At 38.6% G+C, this 19,720-nt stretch overlaps 1 protein-coding gene across 4 annotated transcripts in view; it reads right to left on the bottom strand.

Moving 5' to 3' along the window:
- Window positions 1-3,159: 3,159 nt before the first annotated feature.
- mlphb (melanophilin b) overlaps window positions 3,160-19,720 on the bottom strand; it is a 36,152-nt gene continuing 19,591 nt past the window's right edge. For 2 of the 4 annotated variants that reach the window (XM_071475701.1, XM_071475784.1), the window contains exons 6-16: window positions 19,486-19,541; window positions 17,448-17,540; window positions 16,477-16,588; window positions 15,385-15,626; window positions 11,794-11,877; window positions 9,113-9,400; window positions 8,043-8,192; window positions 7,876-7,944; window positions 7,484-7,532; window positions 6,843-6,937; window positions 3,160-4,965 (exon numbers count right to left, since the gene is read on the bottom strand). In XM_071475701.1, coding sequence (XP_071331802.1) covers window positions 4,939-4,965; window positions 6,843-6,937; window positions 7,484-7,532; window positions 7,876-7,944; window positions 8,043-8,192; window positions 9,113-9,400; window positions 11,794-11,877; window positions 15,385-15,626; window positions 16,477-16,588; window positions 17,448-17,540; window positions 19,486-19,541 — 1,265 coding nt within the window. In that variant the 3' untranslated portion in view covers window positions 3,160-4,938. The remainder of the gene's footprint in view (window positions 4,966-6,842; window positions 6,938-7,483; window positions 7,533-7,875; window positions 7,945-8,042; window positions 8,193-9,112; window positions 9,401-11,793; window positions 11,878-15,384; window positions 15,627-16,476; window positions 16,589-17,447; window positions 17,541-19,485; window positions 19,542-19,720) is intronic. The other 2 variants (XM_071475877.1, XM_071475971.1) reach the window with 2 other exon arrangements.

Here is a 19,720-nt window from a genome sequence, read left to right as displayed (position 1 = left end):
TCGTGAACCATACAATGCTACATCACAGCTGAGTGTAGTTACAGGTGCAACAGCTGCTGTGAAAACTAAGGGGTTCAAACAAAACACTGGTTGCATTCTGACTTTATTCTTCCATGTTGTTCATTCATGTAGTTCATTTAGTATTACATATAACTCCCTCTCCAGGACTCACTAAGTACAAGGCTTGCAATCTTAAAACTGACCATGATATTGCATTGAAGAAGAAAAACACAAATATCTCACTCATACAACTTTTTTTTGGCATTTTTGCCTTTATCGGACAGTTATTAGCGAAGAGGTGGACAGGAAACATGGGGGAGAGAAACAAGGGACATGACAAAGATCTAAAGATTCAAACCACAGACATTGCAGTTATTTGGTGTAACCTTTCGCCCACCAGGGTGCTCCTTAAGTTTTCATCTTTAGTTAACAAAACCAATGTGAGAACTGAAAAATGAGAAAAGACATTCAACCATCCAGAGCTGTTTCACTGTGTCATCCAAACATTGCTGTCACTGTTCGCTGTTGGTCTGTAAACTCGGGCTGTGACGAAAGCCAGATGCTCATTTCTCCTCACAGCTTTTCGGCCAAATCTCCCCACAGGTCTGATCCCTCTGCCAGTGTACCAGGACGCATCGATGTCTGGATCTGAGCAGCACAGATGAAAAACAGACGTGAAAGAAGAGACAAGTCCCATCAAGTCTCGCAAATTTGTTATATTAAACGGAACAATTCCCTATATTTTGTCATCCAACCATTGCAGTCATAAGGGCAAAGTAATTACTTAACCCCTGAAACATGATATAATACTGTATCCTTTATGTGCTTTTAATAATTGTAATTATCATTCAATTTGGTCCAATGTTAATATGATGAATAGAAACATACAAATATACAATATAATATATATATAATATACAAAGAGGAATAGCTGCTTTATGTCACTTCACTTCACACTTGAGCTCCAGTCATGCAGATATAAAGTTCCAGCCCAAAACAACAGAGGAGAAAACAACAGAAAAAACACATTTGTATCTGTTCTTGTTTAAAAGAGTGAAAAGAATAGGGTTAAACAAATGGAGACACAAAGTGTACAGAATTAAATAATTAATACGACATTATGAAATTTTATGAAAATGTATGTGATTGGTTGTGTGACAGCCAATCACGTAACTCGTTTCTCGCTGTTTATCTGGATTACTTAAGATAAGGATTATGTAGAAATACAATAAAACAGTTCTTGGAAAAAGTACATTTTAAAAATAAAAATGGCCACCAATAAACATGAATAAATAATGTGCTAAAATAACAAACACATGATGGATTTTAAACATGTATTGGTTTATGTTACAATTTCATGGTTAAATGTTTTGTGTCTATTTATTCATATGATTTATATTTTTTGTTTCATAATGACATATTTATTCATTAAATTTTGACCTCATTGTGTCTCCATATAATTTTCCTCATTAGTTGAGGATTCCTTACTTCTGATAATAACTGAACCTTCTCGATGAGAGCTGCTTAGAGCTTGACTCAGCAACAGCAGGACAGCAAAGAGTACTGCGCACACCCTCATTGCAGCTTCACCTGGAGCAAAAGAATAAAAAATTAAATAAATCACATCCAACTCCAGTAGATACTGTAGTGTCCATGTCAGCTGATAATGAATACCATCAGAGCTGATAGGCATGAAATAAATACAGTGGCTGGACTGATCCTGTGGTCCTTGCTGATAAAGAAAACTGCAAGAAAAATGTATTATGGAATCACAAAGTAGAAAGGCATTAGTTTCCACAGCAGGTATTAATGCCCATGACAAAAACAAATCACTGGAATGCACAAATCTGCTTGTTTTGTCGTTTCAGTTAACTGTAATTTTCTTTCATCGACCACATCGCCAACACAGTGGCCTCAAAATGAACACCATGTTTGAAAATTGAAAAAACAAAGATGAGAAATCTGCGCCAGAGGATGCGTGGGTTGAAAGATGGAACAAGGATGAGAGCTAGAACAACATGCACATCATGTTGTCTGGACTTTGGATCAGTCTTATTTCTGAATGAGTGTCCCCCCTTAATCTCAGCAGACTGTTTGAATTGAATTTCTGGCTCTGCTTTGCCTTGAATTCATGGTTGTATTACCTCTTCACTAACAAATACTTGACCGGGTTTTGCAACTCACTTAAAAACATCACAATAATATTGAGCAAACATGAAACTTACTTCTGGGCAACAATGAATGTAGGATGGCTGAGCTACAGAAGCAAACTTCACTGGCTTCTTCTTCACTATATCCTAGTAAACGCCACAAGAGCTGAGCAGGTGCAGGAACGACGACTTGACCAAAGCAAATCCTTCTTCTCTTCCCAGTGACTGGTCAAAAGCAACAAGTGATTATAAAAAGACTAACAGACAGGGAAAGTGTTTCCTCTGATTGAGCTCTCACCTGCTCTATAAGGAGGATGCACCTCTGTGGGTTTCAGTTGATCAGTTGTTTCATCATCTCTTTATATCCCAGCGGGAGGGGTGGCAATGTGTTGACATGCTGATGTCATCCACCTTGCAAGAAGAATATGTAGCCCACTATTCCTACAATGCAAAAGACTTACATTGGAAAATTACAGCTTTTTGGCATTTACGTTGAGTGATTTTGTTAGTGCTCCAACAGAACCACCAAATCCAAAAAGTTCTTTCCAACACAGCTCCCAGTTCATTTTTACATACATAAACAATGAACTAAGAGGATGTTCTAGGAGGATATTATAACAAAGAAATCTATTTAATGATCTTTAACATTACAATTTGCAAGATCCTTATCATTGGTTGCTGCTGGGATGATTCTGCACTTCACTTACCAAATTAATCTTTACTTTTTTTAATGATTAAAAGCAAAATTATAGGTTTAATACATGTTATGGACGTGGAAATGTTGTGTATTCCTACTTAACTGTTAATATATTCTGGAATAGTTTTCCTGCAGTGTCCCACTTCCTAAAAGCTTATGTTAAGCGCTGTGCCCTCTGACAAAATTTTCCCTCTGGATTCCAGGGACCAACAGGGCTGTTGTGTCATTTGTTGATGATATTTGATATAACATTTATCAAACTATGTATCTCAAACTACATTAGTAGCTACAATGAAAAAAAGACACTATTAGTTTAGTTTGTAAATAATTTAATGAGACTAATAATACAACAAATGTTATTGAATAACTAGAATTAGTTGTATAATTAAACAGAGGCTTAAGACAATCTGTTTAGCAGTGATTTATCAGTGTTGGCACTGTGAGTGGTGAATTTCTGTCAGTAGTAAAAATGCTGATCTCAAACTGTATAACAAAATAAAGTGAAACAGAATACAATTTAAAAGCTACAGACGAGTGACTAATCCAAGGAAAAACTGCGACTGCAAGGCCATAGGATGTGAGTCATATCAGTGTCATCCTCATCGAACCATCCAGTAACATTAGTGGTCTGGAAGCATCTGCAACCGTTCTGTGTCCCCATTAATTTATTCAGTATTTTCCTTTGAATCATCTTCAAAAAAACTATCAAAAACAATAATTTCCTTTATCATCTGCATCCATTATGTGCCTCAGAAAGGTAACTGCTGTTGAAATCAACTGATCATAGAGATAATAAGAAAAATAGATATAGAATGTCTATCCACACTACGATTCAAGTTCAATACAAACCTACCAATTATGGAAAAAATAGCTTTAAAAAAAAAGAAAAAATCTCTCATTGGGACAAATATACAGAAAAGCAGAAAATTAACAACTATAATAGGAATAGATTTTTGATATTATGTAACAATACAGAAATTATAGGTATATATATATTTTTAAAGATCATTCTTTGAGCGTAGGGAGACAGGAAACATGGGGAGGGAGTTGGGTTTGACTTGGAAAAAACGTTCCTCTGGCTGGGGAGGTGTTGCAGTTATGTTATGAACCATTAGGCTTCCAGGGTGCCCCACTGCATGTTTATGTCTCTATATTCTGTATTCATCTTATTCATATACATTATAAGTGATATACCTGAAAATAACAAGTTAAACCTGCTGTTGTTACTGTAACATAATTTCAATTGTATGTCCAATTATAATGGTTTTTTAAATAAATCCTTGACAAACTGATGAACTTATACGGAAGCCCTAAAAGGAAAGTGAAAATTTTTACTTGTGCATTATATGTACCTTGTGTTGAGAGTGTATGAAGAAATTAAAAAGTCACCTAGGAGGAAACATGAATACACTAAGTCCTATTTTGACTGGCCAAAATGAGTACAACCAAAACAAAACTAAATAAATAAAAAAGCAAATCCTGATAAAAATACTAATAAATAAACACACTAACTTGAGCAAGTGAAAAACAAAACAAACTTAGAAAAAAAAAAAATCACCTGCTTTTACAGATGGAAAAAAAACAAAAACTGGTCTTCCAGGGCTTCCGTACACAAAACCTCACAAAGCATTAAAAACATTTTTTAGAAAATTGTATAGTCCTGTTTTTGGACTGGTTAATCACCAGCTGTAGAAAAAGTGCATATAGGACTAAAAGTCTTGATTTCATGTCATGTTTTCATTTGTTTAGTGTAATTTGTTGCATATACCTTGTGTATACAACAAATTACATGAGTGTAAATTAATCTCAAAATCTAATATATACCCTAAGATGCATATCTAGCACTTTAATTACACCTTATCACATATAATAATAATGCAATATAAATATGGTAAAATAACATAACAATATCAGAGGGAAACATTTTTAAATAAAACTTGAAACAGTCCCACTCCAGCTGATGTAAGTGATAAACTCTTTAACAAGACTTAAATTCATTCAACTAAATTTTAGTTTATTACAAACTGTAATAAACTGGCAAAGTGTGATCACAAGAAAAACTGCTCAGTCACATGATGGACAGCCTCCTCCTCACGACCCCTGTGTCATTACTGGTTTCTGCAAGAAGAGAGAGAAACAGGCAGTGATTGACTTGTTGATTAATAATGAGGTGATCAATCATTTAATTCTTTGATTGGATTAACTGATTGATTGTTACAAACTAAACGAGAACAGGAACTGCAGTATAACAGGTCTGTAATGTCTAAATTTGCTGAACTTTACTGAAGACTTATGAATCATCATGTGATATTGTGTGTGATTACTCAGGCTGAAGAAAAGAAATTGAAGGGAAATCAACCTAAAATAAACAGATTTCAACCATTTTTATCCATTGATTAATTTAAAAATATCACAGCTGGGTAGAGAGCTGCATGGAGGGTGAGAACTAAGCAACGAAATCAATGATAATCAAAGGAAAGTGAAAGTGTTCATAAACCAGTGTACGGCAGTGGCTCGGTCCTGGACTGCTGGAGCCTGAATCACAAACTCACAGACAGGATCCATACACTGGTTTATTTCAAATTAGGAAATAAAAGTATGTAGGCTTGATGGGTACATATCAATAGTTTATGCTGGTTTATGTTTATGTAAACAAAACAAAACAAAACAAAACGAAAATGAAATAAAAACAAAAGTGAAATTTAAAAACCAAAAAAACAAACAACACAATAAATAAAAATGCTCAGAAAGACTTGGTCCTTACCTTTCCCAAGTGTAAAATAAATAAATAAATAAATAATTTAAATATGTATTATTAGCTTGAATGAAGTCTGCACGTTGGGCGTACATCCTCAGTTATGCAAGAATCTGCATATTCCCTGACTGAACAGGAAGAAGCACGAATAAAAGAAAATGCAATTTCAAACCACCACAAAGCCTGATTGGAAACCAGCCACTAGATGATCTAGCAGTCAAAGCAGGCACAGCCCAGCGTTATCGTGACATAAAGAGTTCATTTCCAACATTGCACCATTTGGAAAGAAATCAGTTTCTTAGAGGGAGAAAAATCCAGCTACCTCCATCCCTGATGGTCTGTAATTAACACGTTAGAGCTGAAGGGTGAGAAGTTGTAACGAGTTGTGTGCTGGATGATGTCTTGGCAAAGAGCAGTGACTTCCAAGAATGTTAATTTGAGTTGGTAGGCAGGTTTTTTCTTTTAACCTTTAGACAGAGTTAGTCTTTATTCTAAGCTAGAGCTGGATTTAATGCAAGCAGTTAATGTACCTAAGTGTACATTTACATTTCTAGCTGAGTGTGATTTCAGCTGTTGATATAATCTCAGTCTTTCTTTAACTTCATCACCGTTGTCTTCATTCTCAACAAACTGTGATGTGCAGTTATATTTTTAAAGGTGCTTTATGTAAGTTTTTGTTATTGCTACATAGCCAAGGTTAAGTCTCAAACTATTGCCAAGAGTCTATTCACGAGTAATACTATTTTGTGACAGTGAGTCCCTGTAGGGTCCAGTCTTCCCTCAGTTCAGCATGAGAGGATGAAGAAGTAGCACTGATCAGATGATCAATTTCTAACCTTTTGTCTTGTAAATGTAATAATGGCTGAAGCTGTCGGCAAGTGACCAATATCACTACCACCATCCGCTCCTGGCAAGAAACCACGTTCAGCAGTAAAGAAAACTCACATATAGCACCTTTAAGGAGGCATGTATCGATGTAGCCCATGGTGTAGCCTCAGAGCACACACACATGTAGCGTCATAGATACAGAGTAGCTCTGTAAAGCAGAAGCATAAATCCAGCTTTAGCCTGTGGCCCTAAGTCTCTAGTATACAGAGATACAGAGTCTCTAGATTATCATCATTCAGTTTCTGCCCTGATTATTGTTTTTGGAGTATGTGCTGTTTTTTCCAAATGGTTGCCTTTGTAATTTTGGAAGTGAACTCTTCACTGCACCCAGCACCACAGAGCGGGGTCATACCGCACAGGTTGCCCTAGTCTTGGGCTTGGCCACTGGGTTCCTCTGCGTCAGGGAGCCCCTGTAGAGGGAGTTCCTCACAAACCTGTCCACCTGGCCTGGAGACAAACAGCAACTGCATTGTGCATCCATATTCTACTGGCTCTTCCTTTCTTTTTTTTTAAAAAGCACAGTTAGGATGTCAGACTACAGTTCTCTATGAAATTCTGTTAGTAACCTGACACTGGAAGCAGATTGGATGATAGAAACAACAAAAACCTTACTGTCAGGGACACTAATCAGGAGGAAAGTGAATTAGAAACACTCCTCTCTTAATAACTATTGGTTACAGAACAAGTTACAGTAGCACTTGACTCCCAGTTCCCCATTTGAACTTCTCTGTGGACAAAATCTCTGGGTGAAAAATTATTTAATACCCTGGAAACTTATGTATAACCACTTTTCAGCCTAAAAATAATCTACCATTTATAGAACCGAGTTTATGCTATCCAGCTGGGAAAATTAAAGCCAGAATTACAATAGGACACAGTGTTCATCGGTTCACTGGTTGACTCATGTTCTTATAGTTTAACAAGGTTAAGATGTTTTGAGGCAGTTGTGAGGCCCTGGGGATCAAGCTCCAGGGCAGCAGCGCTGGTTCTTACTTGTGGGAAGGTTGTGGGAAAGTCTCCTTGCTTGGATCGGGATTGCAGACTAGAAGACACCAACGTGGGAGACAATGAGAAAGACAAAAAAAAAAGATGTGGGAATACGAGAAAGTATACAGCCTTTTTGGCAACTTGCAGAGTAGAAATATTTATCAGAGACAGACCTGCTGTGCAGATAGAAATTACGCTATTGGTTGATTTGAGGGAGGGGCCACAGAGTTAGGAATCAACCATTAGGATTAAATCTAGCCTGAGAGTAGCTCTGTCTCTAATAATAACTCCAATATGTGCACTTTACAACAAAGGAAACACAAACAAAGAGTTTCATACAATAATTTTAAACAGCCCTGACTCAAAGCGAAATAAAATGAACGACTAAATGTCTTTACCCTTCTCCTTTTATCCCCAGGCATGCCAGCAGCATTCAGAGCAGCAATCCTGTTCTCTATGTAGGAGACCTTCGGGTAAGAAGAGAGAAGGTGACGATTGTTTTTGACTCTTCAAGACAAATTTAATTTGCCAGTGAAGCTTAACTCAGCGTCTGGTCTTTCCTCACCTCACTCTGGGCGTTCTGGACGTTGGCAGCTGCCTGAGCTACCTGGTCTTCCAGCTCCACAAGTAAAGCTGTTGAGCCTCTGAAGCTTGTCTTTGATCCCTCCTCTAGGGGGTGCCACTTCCTCTCCACACCATCTGTGGTATCGTCCATCTACAAGAGCAATGTTTTGATCTGAGAGAAGATTCTATCTTCATTTGTTTTTCACTTTAAAAAACTGGTCTAATAGCTACTTATTTGAGCCAAAAATACAATTAAACATCACTTTAAAGCCAGACTTTATAATGTTATTGCCATGTGGTCAGGTGTGGCTATCAGGTGGTTGGTCCATCACTGTGGACTGAAATATCTCAATAACTATCAGATTATTGTCATGAAGTTTTGTAAATGTAAATTGGTACCCTGAGGAGAAAGGTTGACATTTCTGTCATATTTTGACATTATGAATTATAATAACTTTGGTGATACTTTGACTTTTTGTCTAGTGTCACCAGGTCAATTGCTCAGAGCTCAGAGTCTGTGTCCTACATTTGGGTTGAGCTGTTCTTGGTAACATTATCAGGTTGAAACTTCAGAGACATCTGTTTCCCTGCCTCCAGTGTTATGCAATACTTTAAACCCTTAAGAGAGGGAATGCAGCTCAAACAGGACTGTAGTAAAGCGGTGGTGAAAATGCATGATGTCATTACTCACCAGAACACTGTAGCTCTGCTATTTTGAAGAGAAAGAAATACCAGTGAAAACAGCTCAGGCAACTCAGCACAGCATCTAAGACGGAGTTATTTTTCTGGTGCATTCTCAGTTTCAGAAAATCTGGGTGCGACGGATGCAAAGGAAAAATAAACGCCAAGGCTGAGTGACTTGATTTATGGCTGCAGTATGTGCTTGAACTGGATTCCAGCAGAGGTGGTATGAAATTTCATGAGCCAGGCTGTTTTTCTAAAGCACAGAATTTGCAACAAGCCAGATGTGCAGTGTGTATGTTACTGATGAACTCTGGCATTAAACTAAGAGTTAAATATGAATGCTTAACTTTCCTCGAGTGATGTTTTGCTCATTTATTTTCTTTCTACCTTCTGAGAGTATGTCTGCAGAGGCTGCTCCTCCTCCAGTCTGGAGACCACGATGCTCGTTCTGGATGTAGGTCTGGTAGGCAGTCTGGAGGGCTTGGTGTCCCACTCTGGGCTCCTCCACGCTGGGATCTCTTGTGAGGAATGAGGCCTGCTGGGCTCGTCCTCATCAGAGGTGAGGCTGTGGTCACTGATGTTGTCCGTCATTTCATGCAGCTTCTGCCTGAGCTGCTGCTCCTCTAGGTCCACTTCCTCCCACTGAGGAAGAGGAGAGCTGCTGTTTGGAGAAGCCTGGTTGGTGTGTAGGAACAGAGCAGAGAAAAAATGAAAGATACCATCACTGAAAGATAAAGCTTTGTATCTTCAATGACTGATGGGAATCATTAGATCAATTAAAATGTATGGATGTGTACTGGGTTTTGTGTGTGTCCTCTGGATGCTCCAGTTTTCTCCCACAGTCCAAAGACAGACTGAGCAGGGATCACTTTGGTGGTCTTAGTTAGTGACAATGTGATCACAGCCCTCCTGATTTGATTCTTATCCTGCTCTTTATTATGTTTGGGAAAGTTTACACTGCAGCAACTTCAGCCAAACTCGACCTGAGACCTGATCTGTTGAAAAATAGCAGCAGAAAGTAAATCCTTTGTTTGTCCCAGTATGTTTTCTGCAGCGTAATGAATAAACTAATTCTTTTTTTTACTGTGCTATATCACTTTATCTAACTAGCTTTAATAACAATAATGTTTGTTATATTAGTATGCTAATATTTTGCTGCTTCCAGTTGCTTTGCATGGCCCATCTTTACATTTTTGATTTTCTCTTTGTTGTTGCTGCTGTCGTCAGTGGTGTCGCTGTAAATTTGAATGTGTGTATGAATCTTGAAACATCTGCAGCTGAAAATTAGCCAGCTGGCTAACACCGGCACGTTTACAGTAATGGTAATTAATGTGCATTGTCCTTAAATAAATAGATGAAAATAAATGAAAATGAAAACTGGAGAGGAATCTGACTTTTAGCCAAGGATGTTGTTGTGGTAGTTGTGTAGTTTTAGCCTTACTCTTTCAGCGTGATATCATGTATGTAGGCATCATGTGCATATTTAGGACCATTTTACTGAGTTTTCGTGAAACTGACTCATTTCTTGCTGACTTTGACTGAAACGAGAAACCTGTTTTACTTCTGTGTGAAAATGAAGATCTGTTGCATTTACATTTTCAGGAGGTAAATGTGCAGCCATTATCACTGAGTTGTGCAAGAACAGAAAAGTTGCCAGACACATGCTGTGTGTCTTGTCCAGTTGTGTTGCTCTACATTCTGCCCAATGCATGCTGGGATAGGCTCCTCCCCGATCATGCCACTGTCACACGTTTTATCTCAAACAGGAACTAGCAGGTTGCAGTACTTTTCACATGGACATTCACACAGATATAATCCATGCAGACTTTGCTCTCTGTGTGCAATATGCAAAGTGATATAAACTGTGATTTGCTACAAGAGTGGAAAAGCATGAGTCTATCAAATACTGCTCTCATGTGAAGCAGAACAGCCACTAATCACCATACGAGCTTAAGCTCTGTGTTCATTTAGTTTGCTGATTTTGTGGCTTGGCTCACTGGTGAGGATTTCAGGTCTCACATCCCGATTAAAACCACACATCAACCCCACATGAAACATCACTGTTGGTGAGAAGGGGAGGAATATGAGTCACTGTGTGCCCCTCTTCGTCATCAGAAAACAATTGGCTGCCTCTTAATTTGGAGGGAAAGAATTATAAAAACTACACAACTAAAGAAACATAAATAAAACTATAGGTCATGTTTCATCTTTATCAGCAAGTTAGAGGACTCTGGCCCTTTAGCTGCTGAATGCTCACACAGTAGGTGGGTTTCCAACCAAATACAGTGCTAATTTTAAAGAAAATTCAAACTAATGCACTTTCCTTTCACAAATATAAGGAGCTGCTTCGTCAGGAAAAACAGCTGATGGTGCTGATTTGATGGAAATATGGTATTGATGATTGTTTCATGTATTAATTTAAGGAACGTAACAGTCTCCTTCTCATTCTCCACAGATTTGATGTTTCATCTGGTCTGTTTTCAGTCTCTTAAGTCTGAATATTTAGGTCACATGCTTCATGTACGTCATGTTTTATTGGTTACGTCTGTTTGCATTTTGCCTTTATCAATACACTAATGTTTACACTTCAGCCTGGTGTAAAAACCCTTTGTACGATATTTTGAGAGTTCTTTTAATTTCCACTCAGGTTTATTTTATGTACAAATTGAAAATGTACTTAAAGACACGTGGATGGAAACTCACCTTATGACTAGCTAGGTGCTAACTTCGTCTGTCATTTGGTAGTAGAATCAACCAAAACAGTGATATTGCGGAGCAAGATAAAAGTGTTTGTTACTCACTGTCTGAATAGTTTCTACTTTATATCATTTGACCAGACCAGCTGAAACTCGTCACTGCCCCGTTGCTATGGCAACACACATGTAAACATGCTCTTACCAGCTGTTTCAATGTTTTTTGTTTGAAACATCATTCTCCTCCTCATGCAATTCCCAAAGTCTCCCTCCACAACAGCTGCTCCGAGGTTTGTTGTTCATTTGGTGATGATGATGATGATGATGATGATGATGGTGATTTAGAAACTGTGTTGTGAGGTTTAATGGATTTACCTGATCATATGTTGAGGTGACCTTCTGTTCTATGCGGTTCAGGAGGGTCTCGATGGCTGACATGCGTCTGTTCATGTCAGTGATCTGAAGAAAGAGGAGAGACCACAGTCAGATGATGAAGACAAGATATAATATTGAAAGAAACATTAGCAGATAGCAGGATATCAGAGGTGTTAAATTGATGGTTTTAAGGAACATAAATTGGAGAGCTCAAGAGAATTACAAAATATATGTAGTTAGCTCATCGTAGTTTCTCAAAACAAACAAAAAAACAAAGAAACTTATCCTGAACAAGTCAAAAGACATATTGGCACAGGAACACAGACTGCCATCAGTTTAGATGAGATTTCACAAAGTCACATCAGAGTCTGAGCTCCCAGCCAAATCACCTCATCCCCGCATCTGATCATATTTTATAATGGAAAGGTTCCTCTCTATGAAATAACCTGAGCGACACCATGACAGTCCAGACATTTTGACTTAGAGTAAAAAAGGAAAAGGAATACAGCCTACTAGAAAAATGACACCATATAAGTTACACTTTGTCTTCTTGCACATGTGAAATAAATGAAATGTTCCCTTGGATAATGGTTCATAATGCAATAATACTTTTTTTCCATTGGCTTCCTGAAGGCAGGAAGAGTCGAGCCAGGAAGTCATGCAGACAGTCATCTGACCTATCTTTGATGTGAAAAGCACTTCTGTGACCTGAGTTGTACCGCTGAGACAACGGTTCCTCTCAGACTATGTCCAAATCCAGCCTCCCTAACCCCTCTTTCATAGGATTCCCAGACCCTGGCCCTATTCCTCACCTATTCCCGCCTATAACCTAAACATCATGATTTAATTGGTATTGGTATTGGTAATGACTGGCACAACAACTTTGATGTTTAAAGGCCCTGAAAACATATTTTCTCAATCACTTAATCACTTATTATGACTGATGGGTTCCTACATGAATACATGGTTTTGGTTATTCCACATGAAAGGTTTCTGTATTGAGTTTTTCTCTGAGCTCTTCTCACTGGTGTGGAAGACGTGGCGCAGAAGATGAAGTCACATATTATCATTAACCAATCAGACAAAGCCAAATTAAATAAAACAAACTCGATAACAGTTGTGGGCTGTTTCTTTTTAATGTTTCCAAGCCAATGAAATCAAATCTGATCAACCCACACCTACACAGTCCTGAAGAAGCAAATTACCAAGTTTTAGTTCAGCTCTAAAGGAATAAAATTACTTTTTTTCCCCTGTGGCTTTAACTTTGATTGATCATTTTACTTTTTGTAAAGGGGCTCTTTGTGCGTTTTCTCTGCCTCTAAGCGTGGTTTCTTGATTGGAGTGGGTGGTGGTGATTGATGCTTGACAAGAGCTTTGGCCATCGTTGTGTTGTGGCTCACTATTGGAAAGTGATGAGACAGGCCCAAGCTAACTGGTTAGCATGCTAACTTCAGTAGAAGAAAAAGAAAGAAGACGTGATAGAGACAAGAGACAAGACTATGGGTGTCTCTTTCCACCTCTGGAGACAGCTCTTGGTGACTATAGGCCTGAAGTTTGATGCTGAACTCACAATGTTTCTTCTAGACTGGTAAGTAAACAGCTGTTAATGTTTGCGTTAGCTATGTTGCAATAAAAAAACTTACAAGCAGCTCCTTTAAATAGACTTTTTGCTGAACCTTTTTGTATATTTTGTTTGGTTGTCATGTTCAAAATCTCCCATATGTCTCTACTTTAGACCACAGCGTATGATTCACCAGTCAGTGAGTCCTCGTGCCTTTTATGGAAATACTTACATTTGTTACCTTTACTCTGCTCTTTTATACACATTTCCCTTTAATTTGTCACTTGGCTGTGTATTAATCCTGTAAACATGCTGTAACTCTTCTCTACACCATCTTTCATGTGCCTCGGGCCTGTGCAGAGTCTGGGCCTGTTGACTCATCCCGATGTCTCATTCCACAAACATAATCAAATTGCACACGTCACTGGACTTTCAAGTGAAATTGCTGGCTCGAATGTTTTCCAAATCAGCATCAGGTGAACGGAGTGCAGCACCCGTGCACAGGATGAGCACCTGCTGTCTGACTAAGCTATGAACTTATAGCCAATGAGAAATGTCACGGTTGTTTTTGATGTCTGACAGGCACGTATCTGGGCTGAGTGTTGTCTTTGGTGTCCTGTTTGTTTCTCGCAGTGTGTTGCCCAGCTGCGTGACAAATTTGCCATGACACAAGATACTGAAGGTGGAAATCAGCACACAGCCGGCTGGGTCTGATAACACCGGCCCACCCACCCACAGAACTCAATACATCCTTTGTTTTCATATTCCTTATCTCTAATAACAACAAAGAACATATTTTGATTCATATCATCAGATTTATACTTATACTTATTCATACTAAACAGGAACTCCAGAGAGTCTCTCAACTCAAAGATACATAAACTCCAAAGCAGAGGACACATGAGGACACATGTAGAATTATTGATTTGTCCTCAAAGTCGGTCAAACTAATGGTAAACAAAGTTTGTTTATCTGCTTCTCATGAGCAGATCAGTAACAGTTGTTGTGATCCTTTCCAGGGACTGAGTTGTTTGCCAACACATAAATAGACACTGATGTAATGTATGTAACTGTCCTCTGATGTAGCAGCTGTCTCTCCTCCATCACTCAATAACGTGTCAGCCTGATGAATGTGTGTGTGTGTGTGTGTGTGTGTGTGTGTGTGTGTGTGTTAGAGAGCACTGCTAGATAGGTCTAGAGGGAAAGAAGGGAAATCACTTTGTTTGCTGTTGTCTTTCAGAAATGTGACTCCAAACCACATTTAATTGTTGAACAGATCATATCATTATGCTGGGTTTTGTGCCAAACGATTCCTCTTTCATGTAACCCAAACATGAACCTCATCTTGCCCTAGATGAGGTTCATGTTTATGGTCTTGTCCTGCCCTTTACTGGCACATATAAATGAAGCCAATTCTTTCCAACATGCCACATTACAGTCAGCTCAGAGCTGTACCACGCAGTCAAACTTTAGTCATTGTCCTGCGTCTTCCTTCCACAGACTATACCATCTCTTAAGTATCTTTAAAAGAAATCAAATCAATAGCTAGGTCTACACTTCTATCCAGTAGTTCCCATATTTGGATAGTAATAATTTAAAGTGCTTTAAGATGTTTTCTTCAGTTTATCCCATACTAAAAAAAGATAAAAGATTTGATTTCTGTGAACTGTGGCAAAGAAAAAAATCTTGAACATTAAACTTTTATTTACTATTATTAAAAGCCATATGGGTTGAATATACATAAAAAAGTTGATTGGTGGATATGAGAGATCTGAGAGCAGTGGTGTTTGGCTGGTTGGTTGAACATTATAAACTATGAATGTCACATTTCCAATTTCTAATGTGTGGATGTGTTAATAGGCATGGCATGCACACACAAATGTATAATAAAGACTTTTCTCCACCCACAGAATACAAAACCTTGACAACATTAAAAAAAACCATCTAAACTGTATTTATGAGGGTCCCAAAGCAGCTGCCAAGTGAACGTAATGCACTGAGGATGAATGAGAGGCAATAATATTAAAGACCTGTGGTGGAGCGTTCGCTGAGTTCAGGCTCTCCTGAGACGTGTGGCTGCAGGGGCCGAGGTGATGCTGGTAGAGCGGGTAGAGCTGGAAGTGGTCGTGCTCCTCCTCCGAATCATCAGGGCCAGGCAGATAGCTGCTGCTGCTGCCCCGGGGTCCCCCAGCACTACCACTGCCACATGAGGAGTAGCTGAGCTGGGAGATGGAGCGGGATGGGGCAGTCCGGCCGTCTGAGTGCAGGTCATCTAAACACAACCAAAAAAAGGGTTTATAAGAAGTGAGGAATATTTTTTTAAGGTACAATTCAATTTCATGGCTGCAAAATTAAAATGTTACTTCACTTTCAATAGTATAGAATATGTAACACTGATTATTATAGCTTACATTTTTTGGCTAATATGTTTTTCTTTTAGGTTTTGAGAAAAATGTCAAAATACCCCATATGAGGACATCAGCATTATAGTCCAAAAACAGTGGTGTAGGTTTTACAACCATGAGATATCAGCTAATTCCCACACAGTATGTATTTCATAGGTTTATTACTTTATTGTCACAATTATTATTATCATATTCTTTTCATCTAACTCAACAAAATCCAACAGACGAATCCACCCAAAGAACAGCAGATCTTATCACTAGGTTGCCATGTTGGATTTATACCACAAAGTACTCAACAAATATTAGCCTCGTAGCTTAAAGGTGGAATATATTTACTGAAAAAAGATTGTAGAGTACCACGTAACATGTCACCATTAAATAAATGTTCAGAAAGAAGAAAATATTGTTGATGAACAGACTGCTAACACTGACATACCTTGTACAGGAAATAGCTCAGAACTGGAATTATCAAAGCAGTGGTGTACTGTATCAACTACAAACGATTACCAAATACTAAATTTTGAGTTAAGTGGACACAAGTTGCTGTTCTTCCAATAAGCCAATAGTTGTACAGCGCTGTGTAGCCTAGTTAGCTAGTTAGCTAGCTATAGTTTCCTTGTACTTTGTAGGTTAACATAGTTATTGAACTGTACGGTATGAGTTTCTGAACATATCATCTGTTGTGGCTCTCTTGTGGAGCCATTCTCAAGTCCAAACCTTTGCGCTGCTCCTCCAAAATCTGGTGGAAAACAGAGGCCATATCTGCTTCAGCAAGCATCGAGTCCCTCACTTCTACATCCATGACCATGGCGTCATGGGAGCCTGGGGCCTGGGAGTGAGGGTGGAGAGGTAAAAAAATGAGGATGGTGAACTGTTCTGACAAGTTGCTCACATTAGCTGCTGATGTTATTTCTGGCGAGCTAGAAACTTGACATATAAAAGGTGTATGAGAGAAAGGAAGTGGGTGAAGGCAGTAGATATGAAATTGGCAGCGTTAATTGGAAAATATTACTGCTGCTTTACATTTATTAGGCAATATATAAATTAATTTATGTACGTTAATGGTAGAACATACTGTTTTCAGGCTCTGCATGCAGATCGGATAAAGTTGTTGTACTTACTAATGATAGAAATACTGTAATTACACAAAGATCTTAAAGTACTGGTTCAAGTGCTGGCACAGCAGTAATTTGTTATACCACCCAGTTTTGATAAACGTTATGATAAAATTACAACTGAGCAAACTGACCTATTCACTTGCTGTTTTACTGACATGGGTTTATGTTAATGCATAATGTTGGCCGTTGCCCGTTGCCAGTATTACAACATCTCATCTGCTCCTCAGGCGTTCACTGTGCATCAAATTTACTTTTAAGATAGAAACACTGGAGATTTTATAGTCTACTGTGATCCAACCATTGTGGTTCCATTGGTTTTATGCAGAGCACTCTGTTAATGAGCTGACAAGACTGCACACACGCATGCACATTTGGTTGTGCACAATGGGCATATTGTGGCCAGATAAAGGAATGAATAATGACTGGGCTCAACACTAATTTAATATAGTCTCGCAAAAGCAGACAATGTTTGGCAAAGAAAGAAAACAAAAAGAGGCTGGAGGAGGACCCGACATGCAGATTAGTTTGGGTTGGGAAAAAGCTGGTTGTGGTAAGTCGTCCAGCTTCTACCTGAACGGAGTGTCCTCTTGAATCGATGGAGTAGTCGCAGCCCAGTTGGAAATCAAAGGGATCGACAGTTAGCCGCCTTTTGGCCTTTTTTATCTTTTGACAGCAGAAAAGGATGACCACCGCCACCGCCACCGACAGAGATGACAGAGCAAAGAGGTAAGAAAGAGGATAAAAATTAAAAGGTAAGTATGAAGAGGAGAGGAAGGATACAATCCCAAAGAAAACCTGCCACTGCAAAAAGTTCTCACATTGACGCACTCAGCATGACAGGGGATGACTGTTTGTCCTACCCAGATACCCAGAATTTACATTTGCCATAGCTCTTTTTATAAAACATAAGCAAAATATTAAAACTTTACTCATATGAAAATTTGAATTAGTAGAAAGTAATATACAGAGTTTTAGGCATTTTTAAATGTTTAGATTCGTATACATCATGGAAAACATCAGGAGGCATCTGATTGGTTCCCAGTTCATTTTTGACAACAACATGCAGCATCATATATTCATCATTTCATTTTGAACTTTACTTTTAGCGCCTAAAACTTTTGCAAAACCAGTAAAACTGATAATAATATTTAAAATTGCACTATTAAATATCTTTAATATATATCTTTAATATCACCTTCAGAACAGTGGTAAGTGTTGTTAAACAACGAAGATAACCAGGTTTATATTTTTCACAAAAATTAACTGCTGAGCTCTGTCATACAAATGTAATGTTAATACATGAAAGACACAAACTGGGGTTAGGAGAACATCTTCTATGCTATTTGGCTCTGAGGCCTAGAAAGAAAGGAACAGAATATTCTCTCTACATAGGCATCCTTGAGCAAGACACTGAATCCCAGCTTCAAATGCTAAACCTTAACCTGTGTTGCATCTTCTTTGGAAAGGTGAAAATGACGTTTCCTTTGAGTGGCTCAAAAGGCAGTACTGTTTTTAGAACAGCAGATGGCTCTCTGCCCTCTGTCTGAGTGAAATCAAAGAGGGGATGCAGGAAGCACCACTTGGCCTCCTCACAGTCTGTCTTACTGTAACATCCATCAAAAGTCTATCATGTAAGATATAAATAAAACCTTAATCACACTGGAAAAAAAACCACAGCATCCAGAGACCCTGCAGAGCCCAAGAGTCCCGACAACAATTTTTCCACTTGACAGCTGCTGCAGTGATTGAAAATAAACAAAGCTTTGCTCCTACATTACACAGAGACTGTGGTATAAACAAGAGAAGACTTGGTTTTATGATGAATTCCAGTGGACTCCGTGCCCCTTTTTACAATCTCAGGACTTGAACCAGAGGCTCTTTCAACTCCTCTTGGACTCTTTTATGTCTGCGATTTTGTTTGACAGCCTGGTATTTACCCACAATACATAGCAGCCAGTGTCGGTTCGACCATGCCTAACCTTCGACGTCACCAACTTTCAAGGCGCTCCAGTTGTTCGTGAGGGCTGGGTCTTATCACGTAGATTACACGTGCAGAAAACACCTCTGCTTTTCAGCGGAGGAAGGAGCTGTCAGTGTGACGAAGATCAGTGCTGCCTGCAGCGGAGCCTTGTTTCAAAAAACATATGCACATAAAATGCTACTTTCAACCTGAATTAAATTGTGTGTGTTGCAAATGAGCTTTGATTTCCCTCACCAAAACACATCTTCGTTAACAAACAGCAGACATGCTAGGTGTGGGCAACAAATCAACAGAACATGAGTAAATCAGGTACAGTGTTGTTTGTGGGTTTGCACGGTGAAAAAGGCCAGAACTGCAAATGACCTGCTGTGTGAGTAAAATCTGATTTCTGTTTCTTGTTTTATGATGCATATCACTGGAATCTTTTCTGCTGCCCTCAAACCCACTAAAACTTTACTATCAACACAATGGCTGCAAGATGCCTGTTTATTCAATGTTCTTAACAAGCAAAGAAAGTTTAGGCATTTAATAAGGAAATGCAAGCACAGCAAAGAAGCACACATACTATTAGTTCTTAACTCTAAGGAAAATTATATATATATGTATATAAAAAAAGAGTTGCCGTACCCCTTTGTAGTGATGTGAATCTGTTGCATCCATACTGTGGTCCTCATATCCATCTGCTGATAAAGAGGGGAGGCATGTTACTGTTAACCTGAAGCTTTTTAGAAAAACTGGATGGTGCACAAGAAAGCGCATGATTTCTGGAAACAGAAAGAAACTTTGTCTTTGCAGTGAGATGCACACGGTACCTCTTCCATCAGGCAGAGAAACAACAGCTCTAGGAGGCATAAGAAAGGAA

The sequence above is a fragment of the Trachinotus anak genome, unplaced genomic scaffold, assembly GCF_046630095.1.
Source record: "Trachinotus anak isolate AG129_WGS33_773 ecotype Australia unplaced genomic scaffold, CSIRO_AGI_Tana_v1 ptg000001l, whole genome shotgun sequence".
Lineage (NCBI taxonomy): Eukaryota > Metazoa > Chordata > Actinopteri > Carangiformes > Carangidae > Trachinotus > Trachinotus anak.
The sequence above is the reverse complement of the archived record's forward strand: the minus strand, read 5'-3'. Positions and strand labels throughout refer to the sequence as shown.